Source organism: Dermacentor silvarum, chromosome 8 (assembly GCF_013339745.2).
Source record: "Dermacentor silvarum isolate Dsil-2018 chromosome 8, BIME_Dsil_1.4, whole genome shotgun sequence".
NCBI lineage: Eukaryota > Metazoa > Arthropoda > Arachnida > Ixodida > Ixodidae > Dermacentor > Dermacentor silvarum.
Genome location: NC_051161.1, coordinates 738,868 through 758,448, shown reverse-complemented (window position 1 = coordinate 758,448; position 19,581 = coordinate 738,868). Strand labels below are relative to the sequence as shown.

General features: G+C 48.8%; 1 protein-coding gene across 1 annotated transcript in view; it reads left to right on the top strand.

Annotated features, from left to right (window-relative positions):
- Positions 1-19,581, top strand: part of LOC119460513 (intermembrane lipid transfer protein VPS13A) — a 1,139,096-nt gene that overhangs the window by 929,131 nt on the left and 190,384 nt on the right. The window contains exons 73-74 of the mRNA XM_037721434.2: positions 14,917-14,992; positions 15,063-15,148. Of these exons, the coding sequence (XP_037577362.2) occupies positions 14,917-14,992; positions 15,063-15,148 (162 nt within the window). The remainder of the gene's footprint in view (positions 1-14,916; positions 14,993-15,062; positions 15,149-19,581) is intronic.

Sequence of the window (19,581 nt, the reverse complement as noted above, 5' to 3'; positions counted from 1 at the left end):
CCCATATCTACATGTTGGGTTGCGGGTTCGAGTGCTTTAATCAACTTCACCTTAATTAACACGAAAGGTAGTGGATTCAAATCTCGACCTCCACAATGTCAATCGGACTCAAACTTGAAGATATGGCCGGTTTTCCCATATCTCCAAGTGGGTTCAACTCCCACCAAAGGTCTAAGGTTCGAATTCCACCAAATTACGTGGTTACGAGTGCCCTAATTAACTATATCCTAATTAACTGTGTCTTAATTAACCCCACAGGTTGTGGGTTCGACCCCAACCAAAGGTCGGGGGTTCGACTGGTTTGAGTACCTTAATCAAATTCACCTTAACACCAAAGGTCGTAGGTTCGACTCCCACCAAAGGTCAAGGGTGCGACTCTCACCAGAGGTCGTGCGTTTTACTCTGGACTTTCACGATATCAATTGGAATCCAACTTGGAGATAATGCTGGTTCGACCATATCTCCAAGTTGGTTCGACTCCCACCAAAGGTCTTGGGTTCGAGTGCCCTAATTAACTGTGCCTTAATTAACACCACAGGTGGTGCTGACGCTTCTTCTTTGCCCCGGCTTCACGCTTTTTTATAAAGAAATTGATGGCCTAATTTGCTATAATTAACACCACAGGTAGTGGTGTTAACTCTCTATCAATTTTGGTGCCATAATGCCGGACGGCGTAAAGCTGGACATCAGATTTTTCATCCCATGAGCCGTCTTGGCTTTTGCCTTAAAAAAAAAAAACCTTCTGTGAACTGTCGGTACCCCTTGGACCCCCATATCCGGTTCACGCACGACTTGGGCCCTTTGCCCGCGCAGTTGCTGGAGGCCTGTCATTCCATTCCAACCTTAATTTGAATAGCGCACATTCCCCATGACCACTGTTGCCGGCGAGACACAAACCTTGCCCTCGCGACTCACATTACACCATGCGCCGCGTGTACAAACATTCCCCAAGGAGCGAGCCCCTCTCGCCCTCACTTCGGTATCTCTCTCCTTCAGCATTCGAGGTATGTAGGTGCCTTCGCCCCCTTCGCCCAACAGATTCGCTTTGAGCACCGTTGGCTGTCGGACGTGCAGACCCAATTGGTCCCACAGCCGTCTGAGCAAGGTGACTCCCTTTGTGTGGCAAACCTAGCTTGGAAAAGCCTGCTAGGTGTGGCTGAGCAGACTTCCCAGCAGGTGCTTTCACCCGTAGTCTGGGACTGCCACCCTAGTGCCGTAACCCCTATATTGTACGCGTCTTTTTACATAACAGGGGATTAACCCCCTTCCATTTGTACCACAGCTAGAGTCATCTCTGCGCCTTGCCGGTGAGTCGGCAAACCCGCCGCGGCACCCGTTTGCGTGCGAGTGGAGACAAGTTACATGCCTCCTCAGACCTATGTTAGAAAATACCAGGCAACTTGGCCCGAACCCCCACAAAACATACAGCAGATGGCAGTAGCGTGCAAGAGTGGTGATCTTGTGTTAAGGTGCCAAAGCTTCTAACAGAGAAGTGCTGCCATGCAAATAGGTACGTTCTGCAGGTGCTAACAAAAACCCAGAGAGAGGAGAAAATATTAATCTAGAAATAATACAACAAATGGCGGAACCACTCCGGAACTTGCAAACTTCCTGTTACTGCCCTCATCTGAGTGAAGAGAACGGAGAATGTACGGGTACGTCAGTGGCAAGGTGGGACTGAAACGCGGAAACGTCAGTGACACTGAAAGGGTTAAACTTGGCTATTTCAGTTGCATTTCTTCTACAGTCGAACTCACTGATACAATGTCCCGACTTGTCAACAAGTTTCACTTGACTCCACACAGCAGTGTCATACGCTGCAGTACTCTTCCTCTCTACTCAAAGTGCTGGTGTGCATCCAACATCCCTGGCTGAATTTTTCTTCTTAGTGGCAACAACAAGATTCATTGCAGAAAACTACATTAACTGTTTTGTAAAGTCTACAGCAGAGATGTCTTTGCCTTATTTCAATTGGTCACTGTCGTAGTCAGCAAGCACAGTTTCTGAGTGCCTTCCTTGCAAGAACTGTGATGCCTTCATACACTATGGCATCCCAGTAAAAAAAAATTGCTCAAACCATTTGAACATTTCTACTTAGTGCGAATTGGATATTTCTAATTGTGTTTTGGGACGCCCATCAGGAAAATACAGCAGGTTTAGTTGAACCAATTGGTTATTTTAATACAATTGGACCCATTTGGTCTCTGCATTGGATTGGTTCGGGCCAACATGAAAAACAAAGGAAAGGGGGGAAAAAAGCCTACATTTGCCTTAACCTTGATATGACAGATATACTTGAAACTTTTTTCGAGAAGCATACTCATGCATTAACGCACTATATGGCAATTCTCTTCATTGACATACCCAAAATTCACCACTTCACTATAAGCAATTGTCACGAATTTCGGTAGACTAAAGACAGACAGGGACAAGTCGCTCGTTTAAGACAAACATTTATAATTGAAAAAACAAATGACAAAGAAAGCAGCACAAAAGAAACAATTTACAGCACAAGTTAATTCTATAAATACCCCAAATCCTCTGATATTAAAATTCATAAGTCCAAAATATTTACAATAAGTCCCTCGACGTGGCCACGTCACCTCATCGTCGCGGCTTCCGACGACACGTCGTTGGGCCCGCCGATGCATCGTAGACTTGAAGTCGCTGTGTCCGATGTTCGGTCCACGGTTGGCCTGGTTCGGGGGTCAGGACGGTGGGGATGACCACGACCTACTGAACTACAGACCTGCACAGATCTCCCTGCTCCAGCACGCCTGGTCTAGTTCACCCCTTTTCCCGCTAGGGATAGAACGTACGAGCAGAGTGGCGCTAGTTATAACCTGTTCGCTGTCGTCTGCTTCTGCGATCTGTTCCAGCGCTCGTGCCGCTATTTCGGCAGCCCCAGATCGTTTACATTGTTTGTAAATGCATAAATTCACGAAAATAAAAAAGAAAACAAAATTTGCGAATGATTGCTTCTCATTTCAATCACGAGGTACAGAAGGAAGAGCGGCGCAAGAAAGGAAAACAACGAGTACAGCCGGCAGACGATAACATTTCCTCCCATTGCCTTCGCAGTAGAGGAAAAAAATCTGATTACCAGAAGATTCATAGGATAAAATACAGTACAATGGAGACATAAAGAAATACAATATAAAGAACTTGATATATTGATATGAACAAGGACATTTAAAAGAATCACGCAGACGATATGTATACGCAGACCACACACAAACTGCTTGAATTTGCAGACGCTGCAGAAGGCATGTAACTTCAGCTTTAGCTACATGCAGCTTGCTTGAGTTAATTACAGACGGGATAACGTAAACGATCACATTGTGGTATATTGCTGTGTGCCATATCATGTAAATCATAACAAAGCAAGGACTCTAGCCTCAGTTTTCACAGTTTCATAAAAGCTTAAATTTGCGATGCATATTTGACGGGCCGAACAAACACGTAAACAATCACTCCATCAGTGAGTTTTTTTTTTTTTTTTTCTTGTGTGGAGTGGCGCGAAATTTCCGCATAATATCAAACCTAGAAAGAATTCGTGTACTATTTTACGCGTTATTACATATCAATACAATGAGTACACTTAAACAATTTTTACACACTAGCTGTTGTCTTCGTAAGAAATTGTCACATATGCTAGCAGCCCGCTACAGAAGAGCAGGCGCATACATTCGAACATGGAGGAAGGAAAATGTATTCGAATGCCGCCCAGCCACCCGCCAAGTAGCAGACGAACAGGTTATAAAAGCGCCACCTATGGCCACCGGTTGAACGAAAGTGGGCGCAAGCTGCTCCCATAGAAGACGGACATCTGTGCAGGTCTGTAGTTCCAGTAGGTCGTGGGGATGACCAAGGCGCCTGGATCGCCCGGTCAACTCCGCTAGCCTGCAGATCGTAGCCGCAGGGAATCCGGGAAGCGGCGCCGTCAGCCTGTAGCTGCGGCTTCCGGTGGGGCGTTCTCTCAGCTCGCGGGTCGTGGCTGCGGCAGCTGAAGAACAGCTTCCACTGGGTTGCTGCCGTCTCCGCGATCCACCCGTCCTGTTCCGCCTCCAGCTCCTTCTGCCCCTCGTCGTCCCAGAGCGTAGCTGGGCCCTTCTCTTCTGCTGTGTGTCCCTTCTCCCGTTGGCTTGTAGATGCGCGTGCACTTTTGCGCTTCTTCTTCTGCTTTCATAATGTATTCTTTTTATTCGGACGCTTTTATTTTATAACTTCTTTCTTCTTTATTTCTTCCACCGACTCCTCGTGTCTTCTGGTTCTCTTATTATCTTCCTGCTTTTTCTTCTTCTTTCTTTCTCCCTTTATTGGCTCATGACAGAGATACATGTTCTAGGTGCTTTATATGTAAGCAAAATTTGGTTGACCAAGTGGTGCCAGTGGTTCTTGAGAAATTGGTAAAATTTTAAGAAAGATTTTAACTTGATAGAAAGCTAAATGCTTCTCCGCATTGATCACACCAAAATACAATGATCTTTTACTTGAAAACTAACATTATAATTCTGCTATTATTATCAACTATTCTGTTGTTTCACGAGGTTACTCATCTAGCGACTTCCAGTTGGGTCCAGTTGGGACCAATTGGCATACTAAGCCCCAGTGGCTCAAAAAATCGTGACTGCTTCTAAAACGCTTATTTGTCGGTATAAATAAGATTTGGGTATCTTAACGATTGGTTTCGTAAAACTATCATGATGGAAATGCTACAGCGCATGCCGGATCGCGAGAGAAAAATAACTCCGCGCCTTCTACAACGCTGTGCGTCGTCTGCTACTGAGCAAGATCGATGGCAGCGGGCGTGTAATTATAAAGCAGTCGCTGGCTTAATAGCATAAGATTCATATATACTTTTTGTGTGTTTGCACAAGCTTATTTTTAAATGTGTTAGGCTTATTTTTAATTAATATTTTTTTTCTTTTTTTTCGCGGTTGCGAACCTGCGATCTTGTGAGTTCGCGCACGATCGCATGCGGCAGTTTTCTGCCATGGAGCCCAGCGAGGTGACATCGGAACGCAATCCTTTGTTGCCGAATGAGCCTTGTGTTGCCTCGATGACCACACCACCAAGGAGCCTCGGCAAGAACAAGAGCGGCCACATCCTGAACTGCGATTCACACAACATGATCTTCCACTGCTACACGTTTTGGCGTAACAGGCAGCCTGAACGCAGCGTGGAGGACGCGAGCAAGTTTGTTGCCGACATGCTCAGTGTCAGCAAAAGGACTGTGTTCAGGGTGAGGGAGGAAGTTAAAGCTTCGGATTTTTCGGGTGGCAAACTGACGACGCCCTTGCGAAAGCGCTCACGCAATGCGGTGAAGAGAAGACGCAGCGCGAAGTTTGACAGCTTCACGTAGTGCGCGCTGAGGTCATGTGTGCACGATTTCTTTCACCGCAACGAGATACCGGCGGTCGAGAAGAAAACTACCGAGATCTCAGAGCGTATGGAACTCCCATCACTAAGGTGGTGTACTGTGCGTCGCCTGGTTGCCGAGATCGGCTTCAAGCACGAAAAGAGAAGCCGCAACTCGCTGCTTATCGACCGGGATGACATCACCGATTGGTGGAATCGCTACCTCCGTTACGTGGAACGCTACCGGGCAGAAGGCCAAAAGATCTTCTACCTGGACGAGACATGGGTGACGGCGGGACACACTCGGTCAATTGTGTGGACAGACACCGTGGTGCAGAAACGCGGACGCCTGTTCGCTCGAGCAAATGGCCTGACGACGGGTCTAAAACAACCTTCTGGGAAAGGTCAGCGCCTGATCGTGACGCACATCGGCAGCGAGGATGGTTTCGTCGACGGCTGCTTGGATGTATTCCGAGGCCAAAAGACAGGCTACTACCACGAGGAAATGGACGGCAATCGCTTTGAGGGCTGGTTTAATGACGTTCTGCAGAAGTTGCCAGCTGGTAGCGTCATTGTTTTAGACAATGCACCTTACCATAGCCGGCGAGAAGAGAAATTGCCGACGACGCCCTGAAGAAGGAAAAGATACAGGAGTGGCTCACAAGCAAGAACATCACCTACGGTGAAAGGATGATAAAGAAGCAGCTGCTTGAGCTGGTGGAATCTGTAAAGTCAAGCTTTCTGAGCTACATCGTAGACAACACAGCTGTAAGGGCCGGTTGCATTGTACTCAGGCTCCTGCCGTATCACTGCGAATTTAATCCATTTGAGCTTGTGTGGGCCAAGGTCAAAAATGGCATCGCTGTGGACAACAGAGACTTCAAGCTGTCCACGGTCGACGTCATCTTGAGGGAGAAAATCAAGCAGGTAACGGCGGAACACTGGAGGAAGAGCATTCAGCATGTGATGGAGGCAAAGTTCAGACTTGACACGTCTGGGAGTGAGCACATTCAACCCATCATCATCCAGCTGGGTGAAGACACTGAAGAAAGCGACTGCGAGCTGTCTGGCATTGAGCCACTCGACGAAGCATAAAGGCTTCTTATTAACGAAAGAACAGCCCTTATTAGGGCTACCAAAATTTTGCCGGTGGGTTCACAACAGACAACCATCCATTATGTGACCTCTCAAATAAATAAGCAGTTCCATTTATGGCATATTCCTTATAATAGAAGCTCCATTCTAATAAGCAACGTCCTGCACACATTGTGCTCGATTTAAGAAGTGGCATAGAAACACATTTAAATGGTGGCATATCTAAATTGAAACACTATTGTTAACCCTGATTATCGTTGGTGAGCTCAAAATACTCATTCAGGCAGCCACCGTCGAGTTTTACGTGCCCCATAGTGAAGTAGCAGTAGTCAGAGCACGCTTTATGGTTCTGTTAGCAGTCTGCACTGGAAATCACAGTCATGTCATAGCAAGTGCTGGTGAAATAGCAGCAGACAACACGAAACTGACAGCCACTGTCAGCAGCTTGAATGCCAAAGCACATTCATGTGGTTGCATTGTTTATTTTGTTATCTGTTTATTATCTGGCTCACACAAGTAATGCAATTAAGAGAACAAATATAAAACATCATTAGCTTAGTGAGGCCCAAAATGCTCATTCAGGCAGCCACCGTCGAGTTTGACGCGCCCCATAGTGAAATAGCAGGAGCCAGAGCATGCTTTATGGTTCTGTTAGCAGTCTGCACTGGAAATCACAGTCATGTCATAGCGAGTGGTGGTGAAGTAGCAGCAGACAACACGAAACTGACAGCCACTGTCAGCAGCTTGAATGCCAAAGCACATTCATGTGGTTGCATTGTTTATTTTGTTACCTGGCTCACACAAGTAATGCAAATAAGAGAACAAATATACGACATCATTAGCTTAGTGAGGTCCAAAATGCTCATTCAGGCAGCCACCATCGAGTTTGATGCGCCCCATAGTGAAATAGCAATAGTCAGAGCACGCTTTATGGTTCTGTTAGCAGTCTGCACTGGAAATCACAGTCATGTCGTGTGGACCATTTATAGCCGCGAAGTAAGGAGTCCATCATTCTCTCGAAGGTTGCCGGGGCATTACAAGGGACGAACAGCATAACCTTGAATTGGTAGAGGCCGTCAGGTGTTACGAAGGCAGTTTTCTCGCGATCCATGTCATCTACCGAGATTTGCCAATAGCCTGACCGAAGGTCTATGGATGAAAAGTACTTGGCTGCGTGCAAGCAGTCCAGAGCGTCATTGATGCGCCCCATAGTGAAATAGCAATAGTCAGAGCACGCTTTATGGTTCTGTTAGCAGTCTGCACTGGAAATCACAGTCATGTCGTGTGGACCATTTATAGCCGCGAAGTAAGGAGTCCATCATTCTCTCGAAGGTTGCCGGGGCATTACAAGGGACGAACAGCATAACCTTGAATTGGTAGAGGCTGTCAGGTGTTACGAAGGCAGTTTTCTCGCGATCCATGTCATCTACCGAGATTTTCCAATAGCCTGACCGAAGGTCTATGGATGAAAAGTACTTGGCTCCATGCAAGCAGTCCAAAGCGTCATTTATACGCAGCAAGGGGTAGGCATCCTTGCGCGTGACTTTGTTGAGATGTCTGTAATCGACACAAAAGTGCCAACTGCCATCCTTCTTGACAAGGACAACAGGGGACGCCCACGGACTGCAAGATAGCTCGATAACGTCTTTAGTCAGTATCTTATCCACTTCTCGTTGGATCACTTGTCCACTATGTGAAACATGGTATGGACTGCGGTGTATCGGATTGGTGTCTCCGGTGTAAATGCGCTGGGTGACTGGTGATGTCTGGGCTAAAGGGCGGCCGTCAAGATAAAAAATGTTGCGGTAAACTTCCAAGAGACTTCGGAGGTCAGCAGTTTGTGCAGGAAGAAGGTCAGGTGCGATCATCATGCTTAGTTCGTCTGTGAGAGTCGGTGAATCGGAGGCTCCTGTAGAGGGCGATGGAATTTGGCCGTCAAGAGCCAATATCTCGCGATCGTTCAGAGGCGCGATGTCACCCAAAGACATGTTTCTGGGAACAATTCGAGTCGAGCAGGTAAAATTAGGGTGAGAGAGCGAAATCTGATTGCCTGTAACAGTGAGCACAGTATGGAGAACGGACAAATTCCTTTCAAGCAGTATGTTAGCAGTGGGACATAGCACATAGACACTGTCAGGAACAGACAGGAATGACATTAGAGTGACGTACATAGCGGCTTGAGGCGACAGGTGGATGTCTGCAGGAGAGCATAGCCGTGGTTGTGTGACTGGTGGACTATAGCAGCCGTGGGGCAGTTCAAGCTGAATGACACTAGATGCGCAGTCAAAGAGGGCTGAATAGGACGATGAAAAGGCTAGGCCGAGTATAACTTAGTAAGAGCATTGTTCCAAAATGGCAAACAAAACAGGCGTTAGGTGCCAAGTGATGCCAATGCAAGCAGTGCACATACCAAGCACAGTAGGCATTCCGCCGTCGGCGACGCAGATGGTGCGTGATGCAACAGGTGTGAGAACTTCGTTCAGGCATCAGTGCAAGTGGGCACTCATCACGGGTATGTGCGCACCAGTGTCAATGAGTGCTGGGACACTGACGCCATCGTGGTCGGCAAAGTGATCAGAGAGCTTTGTGGTTGAGTCATCAATGGGGCGTAACCTCCGGGAGCTGCATTGCATAGTTTTCTGGAGACGGGCGTCAGGGATGCATCAGGGCTGCATCGGGGATGGTGCGTAACAAGCCTGCGGCGATAGGGACATTGTTCGACGAGCTGGTGGTGAACGGGACTGGTGGCGTCAGAATGACGACGAGGGACTGTTCCAAGGAGCACGAGCGTCATTGTTTGGCTGTTGCGGTTCTAATGGAGGCTGGTAACGATGCTGGCTCTGTTCGGGGCAATAATAACTGGTGAATGGCGGTTGCAGAGGGGAGGAGACAGTACGGTTGTTACTATGGCGAGGAACGTGACCGGTACGTCGGCGGGCAAAACAGATTGGCCGGCAGCCACACACTTTAGGGAGCTGCTCCACGAATGCACTCCTCGGTATGTGCAGCCATTGAGTAAACCTCTTTCACGTCAACTTGGGTGACCGACTGCGTGCCGCTGTTCAATGGAGAAAAAAAAAACATCGCGTGTGCCGCTCTTCAGTGAACTTCTTTCGTGCCAACTTGGGTGACTGGGTATGGGCCACTTGGCATGTGCAGCACTTCAATGAAAAAGAGAAAGCAAACTCTCCCACTAAAAGAAAAACCACGCACTGGCTATTGCATCCCAGCGACTGTGTGCAGATTTTGTGGTGGCCCCCGCTAGATGGCGCAACATGTCCAGAGGGAAGCATTAACTGGTCAGCAGGGAAGAGGCTGATAGGACCAGATGCATTGTAGATATGGTAGGTAACTGTGCAATATAGACATTTATTTACTTGTCATACCTTCAGGGCCAGAAGCATTATAGACGGGAGTGGTACAATATACGGTACATAATAAACAATAAATGCAGTGAAAACAAAACATGAAAAAAGTGGGAAAGACGCAAGTTTTTCTTTTTCCGATAATACGATTTTGTTGGATAATACGTTGGATGATATGATTTTCGGATGATACGCTTTATTTTTGCGGTTCCCGTGAAGATCATATCAACAATATTCCACAATGTTGGCAAACGTTTCATGAAAAAGAGTGTTGTCTAGCCACAATGTCAGCAAGAAAGTTGTACCAATCTGTAGTGAGGCAAAAAAGACACAGAAATGCCTTGGGACATAGATCAGTCCTAACTTTATGACAGTGATCAGTATAATGGGATACATAATGAGGTCTTGTAAAGAAGTGTACATGCAATTTAGGATGATGATAAAGATTAAAAAGTCCTAAATGTGCAATCTTACGGCAGAAACACAGCAAAGGAATGTTAGATTTCATTGATGTAATGCTCGTAGTTCTGTGATGCTTAGAAAAGACAAAATGAACAGCGTTATATTGGACAAGTTCTAGGGAAGTAATTAGATTAATTATCATGTGCGGGATCCCACACGGATGAAGCATATTCTAATTTAGGCCGTATTAAAGTTTTATGCAATAGGTATTTTATATCAGATGGAGCTCTAGAAACATTACAGCGCAGATAGCCAAACATGTTGTTAGCTTTGTTAATAACATGCTCGATGTGAATTGACCAGGACAGGTTTGTGGTTATATTGACACCCAGATATTTGTACGAGTTGACTCTTTATAGAGGAGCATTATTGAGGCAGTAAACATTTTGTTGTCGAGCCATCCGGGGCACTTGTTAATATTTAGTGCCATTAACCAAGAGTTCGCTGCATCTCGGGCGATCGTCTTGTAGCGCCCACCGACGCTGCTAAGCGCGAACGCTAAGGCCAGCGTTCTCGGCCGGCGCCTTGGGGCCGGCAGCGACAGACGAGAAAAATAAAGTTGGGCGGCGCGTGCCAGCGGCGCAAGCACGGCATGCGCTAGTCCGTTCTGAAAGCCTGTTGAGCTGGTTCTCTTGTTCTGGCGCTCCGCTGCGACCCCTCGGTTCTCGACAGTGGTTCTCGACAGTGGTTCTCGACAGTTGAGCCGGCCGATATCCCGAAGACAGCCATTACTACACCCTTCGGCCTGTTTGAGTTTGTGCGCATGCCCTTTGGGTTACGCAACGCAGCTCAAACGTTCCAACGATTCATTGCCGAGGTAACGCGCGGCCTCCCGGCTGTATTTGCCTACATCGACGACATCCTCGTCGCGAGTCCCAATCCACAAGATCATGAGCGTCACCTCAGGGAACTCTTTCAACGCCTTCAACAATTTGGCCTGGTTGTCAACCCCCAGAAATGCGTATTTGGATCTTCCGAGCTCGAGTTTCTGGGCCACCACATCTCGGAGCTGGGAATTCGTCCGTTGCCCTCTCACGTCCAGGCCGTGAAAGACTTCCCAGCACCCACTACCCTACGCCAGCTGCGTGAGTTCCTCGGCCTAGTGAATTTCTCCCGACGTTTCATTCCGCACTGCGCTGTGCTTCTACACCCACTGACTAACCTTCTTCGCACGACCAAGGGCTCCTCATCTGCGATTTCCTGGTCTCCCGAAGCTGACGCTGCTTTCAGGGCTGCTAAACAAGCCGTTGCTGATGCGGTCCTTCTCGTACACCCGAGAACTAACGTGCCAACCCGCATCATGGTGGATGCTTCCAGTGTGGCCATTGGCGCTGTTCTCCAGCAGAAAATCAACTCCGAGTGGCGCCCACTGGGTTTCTTCTCTCGGAAGCTCCAACCTGCCGAGACTCGCTACAGCGTTTTTGGCCGCGAGCTGCTCGCCATCTACTCCACCATCCAGCACTTTCGGCACTTCTTGGAGGGCCAGCCATTCTATATTCTAACTGATCATAAGCCTCTGGTGTATGTCTTCCGTACAAACTCTTCCAAGTGCGTCGCACGTGAAGTTCGTCAACTGGCCTATATATCGGAGTTCACCACGGATATCCGGCACATCAAAGGCACCGACAACGAGGCAGCTGACGCACTTTCACGCATCACCTCCCTCGGCACTTCTACATCGACTGTGGATTGGGAGGGTCTAGCTCGTGCGCAGATGGAAGACCCCGAGCTGCAAGCGCTGCGTGACCATCCCCGTTCCCTCCGTCTACAACTCGTTCCTCACCCGTTTGTGCCTGGCTCCCTCTGGTGCGACATGTCAGCGGCTACACCTCGCCCCTTCATTCCGACTGCCTTCCGTCGTGCGGTGTTCCAATCACTTCATGACATCTGCCATCCCAGCGTCCGAGCCACGCAGCGCCTCGTTACACAGCGGTATGTCTGGCCAAGCATCAACACCGATGTTCGCCAGTGGGCCCGCTCATGCCTCGCATGCCAGACCGCCAAAGTGACCCGCCACACGAAGACTCCAACACAGTCGTTCTTGCCCCCTGGCTGCCGTTTTGACCACGTCCATCTTGATTTGGTGGGACCACTTCCTCACTCTCACGGCTGTCGCTACATTCTGACAATGATCGACCGCTTCACCCGTTGGCCCGAAGCCGTGCCCATTCCGGACATCACTGCAGAAACGGTCGCCAAAGCCTTCGTTTCAGCATGGGTTTCCCGCTTCGGCTGCCCCAGCATCGTTACAACTGATCGCGGCCGGCAATTTGACTGCACACTTTTCACTTCACTCAACCGCCTGCTTGGCACTAAGCACTGCCGTACCACTGCATATCATCCCTGTGCCAACGGCATGGTTGAGCGGCTCCATCGCCAGCTCAAGGCTGCACTCACTGCGCGCCTGGATCGAGAGCACTGGGTCGACCACCTTCCTATGGTGCTTCTCGGCCTACGTGCCGTCCTTCGTCGCGACCTTGGCTGTTCAGCGGCCGAACTCGTCTACGGTGCACCCCTGCGGCTTCCTGGAGACTTGTTCGTTTCTTCGGCCCCCTCGCCCCAGCCGCTACAGTACCTCCAACGCCTACAGGACTGCATTCAGCACCTGCGCCCCGTACCACCTCGGTCTTCGGACCACAGCATCTTTGTCCACCCGGACCTTGAGTCCTCGTCCCACGTCTTCCTCCGACGAGACGCTATGAAGGCGCCTCTTACACCCTCCTACGACGGACCATACCGTGTCCTCCACAAGACGCAGAAGTCCGCCACCATCCTAATGAACGGCCGCGAAGAAGTCGTTTCGCTGGACCGCCTCAAACCAGCCTACGTCGAAACGCCTCCCAAGGAGCTCCCCGCGGATGTCGCTGGCGCACCCGTCGATATGCTCGACACCAAGACAGCCCCATCTCTGCCTCGTCGACGAGTCCATTTCGCCGTTCCGTCTAGGCGGGGGCCTTGTAGCGCCCACCGACGCTGCTAAGCGCGAACGCTAAGGCCAGCGTTCTCGGCCGGCGCCTTGGGGCCGGCTGCGACAGACGAGAAATATAAAGTTGGGCGGCGCGTGCCAGCGGCGCAAGCACGGCATGCGCTAGTCCGTTCTGAAAGCCTGCTGAGCTGGTTCTCTTGTTCTGGCGCTCCGCTGCGACCCCTCGGTTCTCGACAGTATCATTTACGCAGCACTTCCACCAGAAAATGTCACGAAGTTAGCAATCGAGGCCTTGGCAAAACGGTATTCTTCTTAATCTAGGCTGACACTTGGGGAGCGCGCATTTCAGTACACACTTCGTCGTTCTCGTTGCAGCGGCCGGCGGCCGCAGGTGCCAGCCTATCTCACGTCAATATTATGAAAGATGGCACAAGTGTTGCACTGCTAACGCAAACTAGCAGCGGGGTTACTAGGGCGTGGAAGGGTGCGGGCTGTTGCTCTTTGGTGTGCGGTCAGAGAGCAGTGCGTGCATTGACCCACTTCGTGGGACCGTCCCGGGAAGTCCTAGGAGCAGGACACCTGAATGGACGAACACGATCATTTGGACATGCCCCCGTTCGTGTAACCATACATGTGAACGACTAGGCGTTGGTGTCCAGCATGGGAGCGAACTTATCCACTTGCTATCTGGTCGTGGCGAGTCGGATGTCATCGATTTGTCGTGCACCCATTGGAATGTTCTATGAGTAGTAATTCGGCTAGTATGCATTAGTATATCAAAGGTGCAATAAATGCCCTTTTGATTGTTTGCGCTACTGTGTTGTCGTTCCTTTGTCCCAAGAGCACGTGTGAGACCCCACAGTCCTCAAAGACCATTTTCTGCAATTTTGCACATGCTTGGGGCAGATGCTGATAAAAGCAAACGCGGGGTAAAGGGAGAGCAAGGAGGGAGGCACCGCACTGCGTGCTGTGCACTCTAGTGACGCCACTACCTAAGGTAGTTGTCTTTACGTGTATGCCTGCTGTAGCTATACAGTATTAAGCTTCATTATAATATTCATTTAAAAACATGAATTGCTGTCATCCATGTGCCAGGGAGTCCATCCCTGCCTCCTTTAGAGAAAACTTGCACATGCGCCATGCAGACAAGTCTAGAGCACTGTGCAGCATGTCCTCATTGGGGAGGATAAAGTGGACTGCACCGAAACGATTTGCAAAGTGGTTTGCAAACCAGTATAGTTTTTATATTTAAGAAAAAAAATGAACCAGAGCGATATCGGAGTGTGTTGAACCCAAATCGAACCTCCTCCCCCTATTCGACACTGTCGAATCGGGGGAGGGGGTTCGATCTACTTATCTACTAATCCCTTAAAGGGGAACATTGATAGGGACAGAAATTGCACAAGAGAGCACTGGCTGAAACTGGGCACATATGACCCTTCCAAAGACTGCGGGGCATTAGCAAAGCAACATTGTCTTTAACAGGTGTGCTGCTGTTTAAGGTTCTTTGCTACTGGCTCACTTCTCTGTGGTTCTGTTATGGTGACTTAAAGTGACCTGCTTGCTGCTGAAACAAATGCAATAAAGGAAGGCGACAATAACAAAGTTCACCACTGGAACCATTTGGGTTAATTGTGGACAATGGAGAAACATTGGGTCTTGTTATGCATAGCTGCAGTTTGAATATCACCTGATTTTTTTTTACAGGGATCTATTCAGAGCCCAGAAGAGTTTGCTGAAGGTCTGTCAAGAGGTGCACAGAGCCTAATGGGTCACACCATTGGTCAGTGATTTAGAATGCATAAGCGATGGGTTGTCCTTGCTCATATTGTACAGCACCTTTTTCCTTCCAGGAAGCTCTGCTGGTTCCATCGCCCTGATCACAGGATCCCTGGGGAAAGTTCTGGCCGTGCTTTCCTTTGATGAAGATTACCAGAATGTGAGTGTACATCTGGTTGGTTTGTTTTTCACTACAGGTACCGCTAAAGTCCTTGCTGGATGGCCTCTTTTGATGCAAGTTTACATGGACTTAAATCTCTGGTGACTTCTTGTCAGACATTAGTATTACTAGGGTAACAGCTGACACACATTTCAAACACCGAAGGATGCAAAAGAAGGTTTATAATTTATTGCGTCACTTCCACAGTGTAAATTGTAGAGCCATACTAATCATATTTCTTTCCTTCACCCTGTGCCTCACCACTTCATTTCCCATCTCCACCAATACAGCTGACTGCGCGGTCTCACATTTGCACTAAAACCAATGTCACCAGCGAAAGTCATTATGCCATCTTAATTTGGTAGTCAAATTTTCTGGAGTTCTTGGAAAACTTATGTGGATCCTGCGAACTGCAGGAATTGATTTAAGCTAAGCTTTCTTTGGTGTTCACAAGGAATGCTGTATTTGCATGTATAGAGCACACAATGAAGTTGTACACATTTTCGCTAAGAAATACCTAACTCAGCGTAAATTTGTGGCGCTCCACTGCTGCAGCCACATCCAACAGGAACCGGAGTGTATCACACACGTACACTTCACGCCAAACCAAACTCATCCTGTACGACGTGTTTCCCAAACGTACATTGTGGGGATGCGCGACTCTCAAGCGTCCCCTGATGTTGTTTTCCCCGCATAGCTCGCTTCTCCTGTAGTCCGGCTTCTCTGCGTGGCTAAGCGCCGGCGGCGGTCGTAGTGGTTGCGGCACATTGCGAGAGATGGCGCGAGTGTCGCGATGCTAACGCCACCGAACGGCGGGGTGAGTTGGGAGAAAAAGGTCGAAGGCGCTTCCTCTTTGGGTTGGGATCCGTGAGCGATGTGGACGTGCTGCGCGTGCGCCGATCCACGCTTTGCGAAACCGTCTCACGTGGCTAGGAGCGGGGCACTGGTATGGACGAACACGGATCGTTCGAACGCACCACCGTTTACGTGACTGCACACGTGATCGACTAGGTGATGGTGTCATAGCATGGGGCGAACATATTCGCTCGCTATCCGGTCGCAGTGAGTCGGACTTCCTTGATTTGTCACGCACCCATGTGAATGTTCTATGCGTAGTAATTCGGCTAGCATGTATTAGTGTATGAAAGGTGCAATAAATACCCTTTTGATTGTTTGCACTACTGTGTTGTCGTTCCTTTGTCCCAAGAGCACGTGTGAGACCCCACAACCTCTTGTTTGCACGCATTCACGACACGGTCCAGTTCTGATACTGTCTCATTGCTGAGTATTGATGATGCCAGCTTCCTGTTTACAAGCAAATGTGCACTCATGTTCCAAGCCATTCTTCACTGCATATCGACATTGCTTCACTTTGTGTTATTCAGCAAAATGTTCACAGTACTCATCGATGCCCATTGTTGCCACTTTGCATTTAAGAGCCAGCATGCAGCCACATTCTAAACCATGCTTCGCTGCTTATCAAAAACATTCCTGCTTTAATTAACGCTTCTGAGCCTTTGTTTCCTCCGCACTCAGCACGTGCTTTGACCTATTTTGTTTGTGTTGGATCTGTGGGGAGCACGTGCGCCCATCTTCTCCCGCACACGCTCGTCGTCACATGCACACGTAGTGCATGCGGCGGGAGCCGGGCAGACATCTTTTCCCGCGTACACTCGTCATCACATGTGCACGGGAACCTGGTGGACACGAGAGAGAGGCACTTTGCCCTCTCCCAGTTCTCGCTCGCCTCACCTCTCTCTCGCGACCTGCGTACCCGCACGCGAAGAGGGAAGGTATCCGACAGGCGAAAAGGTCATCATCATCAGCAGCAGCCTATATTTTATGTCCACTGCAGGACGAAGGCCTCTCCCTGCGATCTCCAATACCCCTGTCTTGCGCTAGCGTATTTCAACTTGCGCCTGCAAATTTCCTAACTTCATCATCCCATCTGGTTTTCTGCCGACCTCGACTGCGCTTCCCTTCTCTTGGTATCCATTCTGTAACCCTAATGGTCCACCGGTTATCCATCCTACGCATTACATGGCCTGCCCAGCTCCATTTCTTCCACTTAATGGCAACTAGAATATCGGCTATCCCCGTTTGTTCTCTTATCCACACTGCTCTCTTCCTGTCTCTTAACGTTAGTCCTAAGATTTTTTGTTCCATCGCTCTTTGTGCAGTCGTTAACCTAGCGAAAGGGTAATAAGGTATAAAAGAGCGCGACCGAGAGACCCCCGGGTCTCTCTGACCTCACTACACCTGACCTGCCCCTACGGATATACCTGCTGCAACCTGTGAGTAACCTCGCTTGCGTGACTTCTACACGCAACGAGGCAAGCCTATTTATTACTTATTATACAGAGCGGACTTCCCTCTGCAAGTGTACTTTATTGCCCGCAGCCATAAACATTGTTGAGTTGACTCGATTGTTGCCTTATTCGCCCCAACCCTACGTAGCTGTGATTGCACGTGCTACGGGTTGGGGAATACCCCCACTGATCTCACGTTTGTGCTCGGTGTAATGTCCATTATTAGCCCGAGCTGCCACTGTTTTCGTGTTCTCCTGCATTGGTGTATAATGGCTCTGGTTGCCTCAGGCCACTTGGTCTTAACTATATCCGGTACCACCCCGTTGTGCAAGACAGCAGCAAGCACCTACATAGGGGGGAGGAAGAGGCTAAAAATGTTTTAACCTCTTCTGTGCCATGTATTAGCGCTCAGTTTATCCATTCGTTTATGGTAAACATGGCCAAAGACAGCGTCAGCTCATCAGCAATACTTTTTACTTTTTAGCATTTTTGTGTTCTCGTCAACATTATATTTTGTTTCTTGTTTTGTACTGTTCACTTTTGCAATATAATGGTTGAGAGATTTTATAAATAAATGCTCGAAGTATTTGTCTCTCTCTCTTTTCTTAAATTTATTTTTTCAGGTATACCGCACTTAAAATATTACAATGCATATGTGGGAATCGGTGTTAAGTACAGTTGTAGTGGAAATGGCGAGAAATGAGGAATGAGACACATTCAATGTGAGTGCTGACTGTTATGTTCGCATGCTACAGCCGTTTGCATGCCATGGCTGTAGTTTATGATGTTGGCAACTTTGCTTGGTTTTGACCATGACACCACGAGAGTGAATAAAGAGCAGCAAGCAGCTGCGCCCCTTCTCAGTTGAGTCGAACTGCTTGTCAGTGGTGTCGTCGCTTCTGCGATACAACACTGGCGACGAGGATGGGACCGGCACCTAGATAACGAAATGCTATCGGTAGTCAGTAGAGGACCGGGAGTTCATCATCACAGATTCACCGTTGGGACCAACTGAAGAAAAAGGACAATAGCCACCCGCCGGAAAGTCTGATGGGCGCTGCCACGGAAGGCTACATCGAGCCATTCGATTTATCTCGGCCGGAGGACTGGGAGGTCTACATTCAATGATTCGAGTTCTTTTTGTAAGCCCATGACATAAAGAACGCCGACAAGCAGAGGCCCAGCTTCCTGAGCCGATGTGGTCCCGAGACGTTCCAGTTAGCGAAGGCCCTTGTGACGCTGGCACAGTTAAAGGACACCAACCACACTCTCAACGATACTGTCTGCCTTGCAAGAGCATCTTGCCCTGAAACCACCCGAACTGACAAGGCTTTCATCGCCGCAACGAGGCACCTGGGGAGTCGGCTGCGGGTTCTTTTGGCTTTTTCTCTGAAATTTTTTTGGGTTCTCGTCGCCAATAACCCACTTTATTTTATTTTGTGATTGGCTGTTTATGCCCGTTATACCTTCGGGTGGTGCGGGCGCACTCCCACATTTCTTTTTGTAATATTTTTTGTCCAGGGGAAAAAAACTAAGCCATGAAGAAGGTGTATGTCAACGTCAGCTGGAAGTGGACTCGAGGTCGACATTGTCACTCATTTCCGATGCCACAGCTAGGACGACTTCCGAAGCTGCAGCCGCTCGATATTGTAATGAGAGATTACCAACACAACCGCATTGCCGTGCACGGAATTAGCATAGAGTGGCATTCAACCATTTCAACGGGCTACTGAAACTGGTAATCATCAAAGGTGAGCGCCCGAGCCTGCTCGGTCTGAATTGGTTCCCAGCATTAGGCATCAGTATCACCGGGGTACAACATGTCAGCTAGCCGTCTGCTCTGTGCGAAGACTTATTCAGAGATTTTGTTTCCGTATTCGACGGACTGCTGGGTTGTTACCGTGGACCACTGGTGCAGTTCACTCTCAACCCAACGTTGCACCAGTACTCCTGAAGGCTCGGACAGTACTATTTGCACTCTGCCCCAAAATGAATGCCGAACTGGATAAGCTGATACTACAGGGAATTCTTGAGCGTGTCGACTACCCCCAATGGGAAAAACCTATTGTAACTCCTTTGAAGGCAAACGAAGATATCTGCATTTGCACTGACTACAAGTGCACT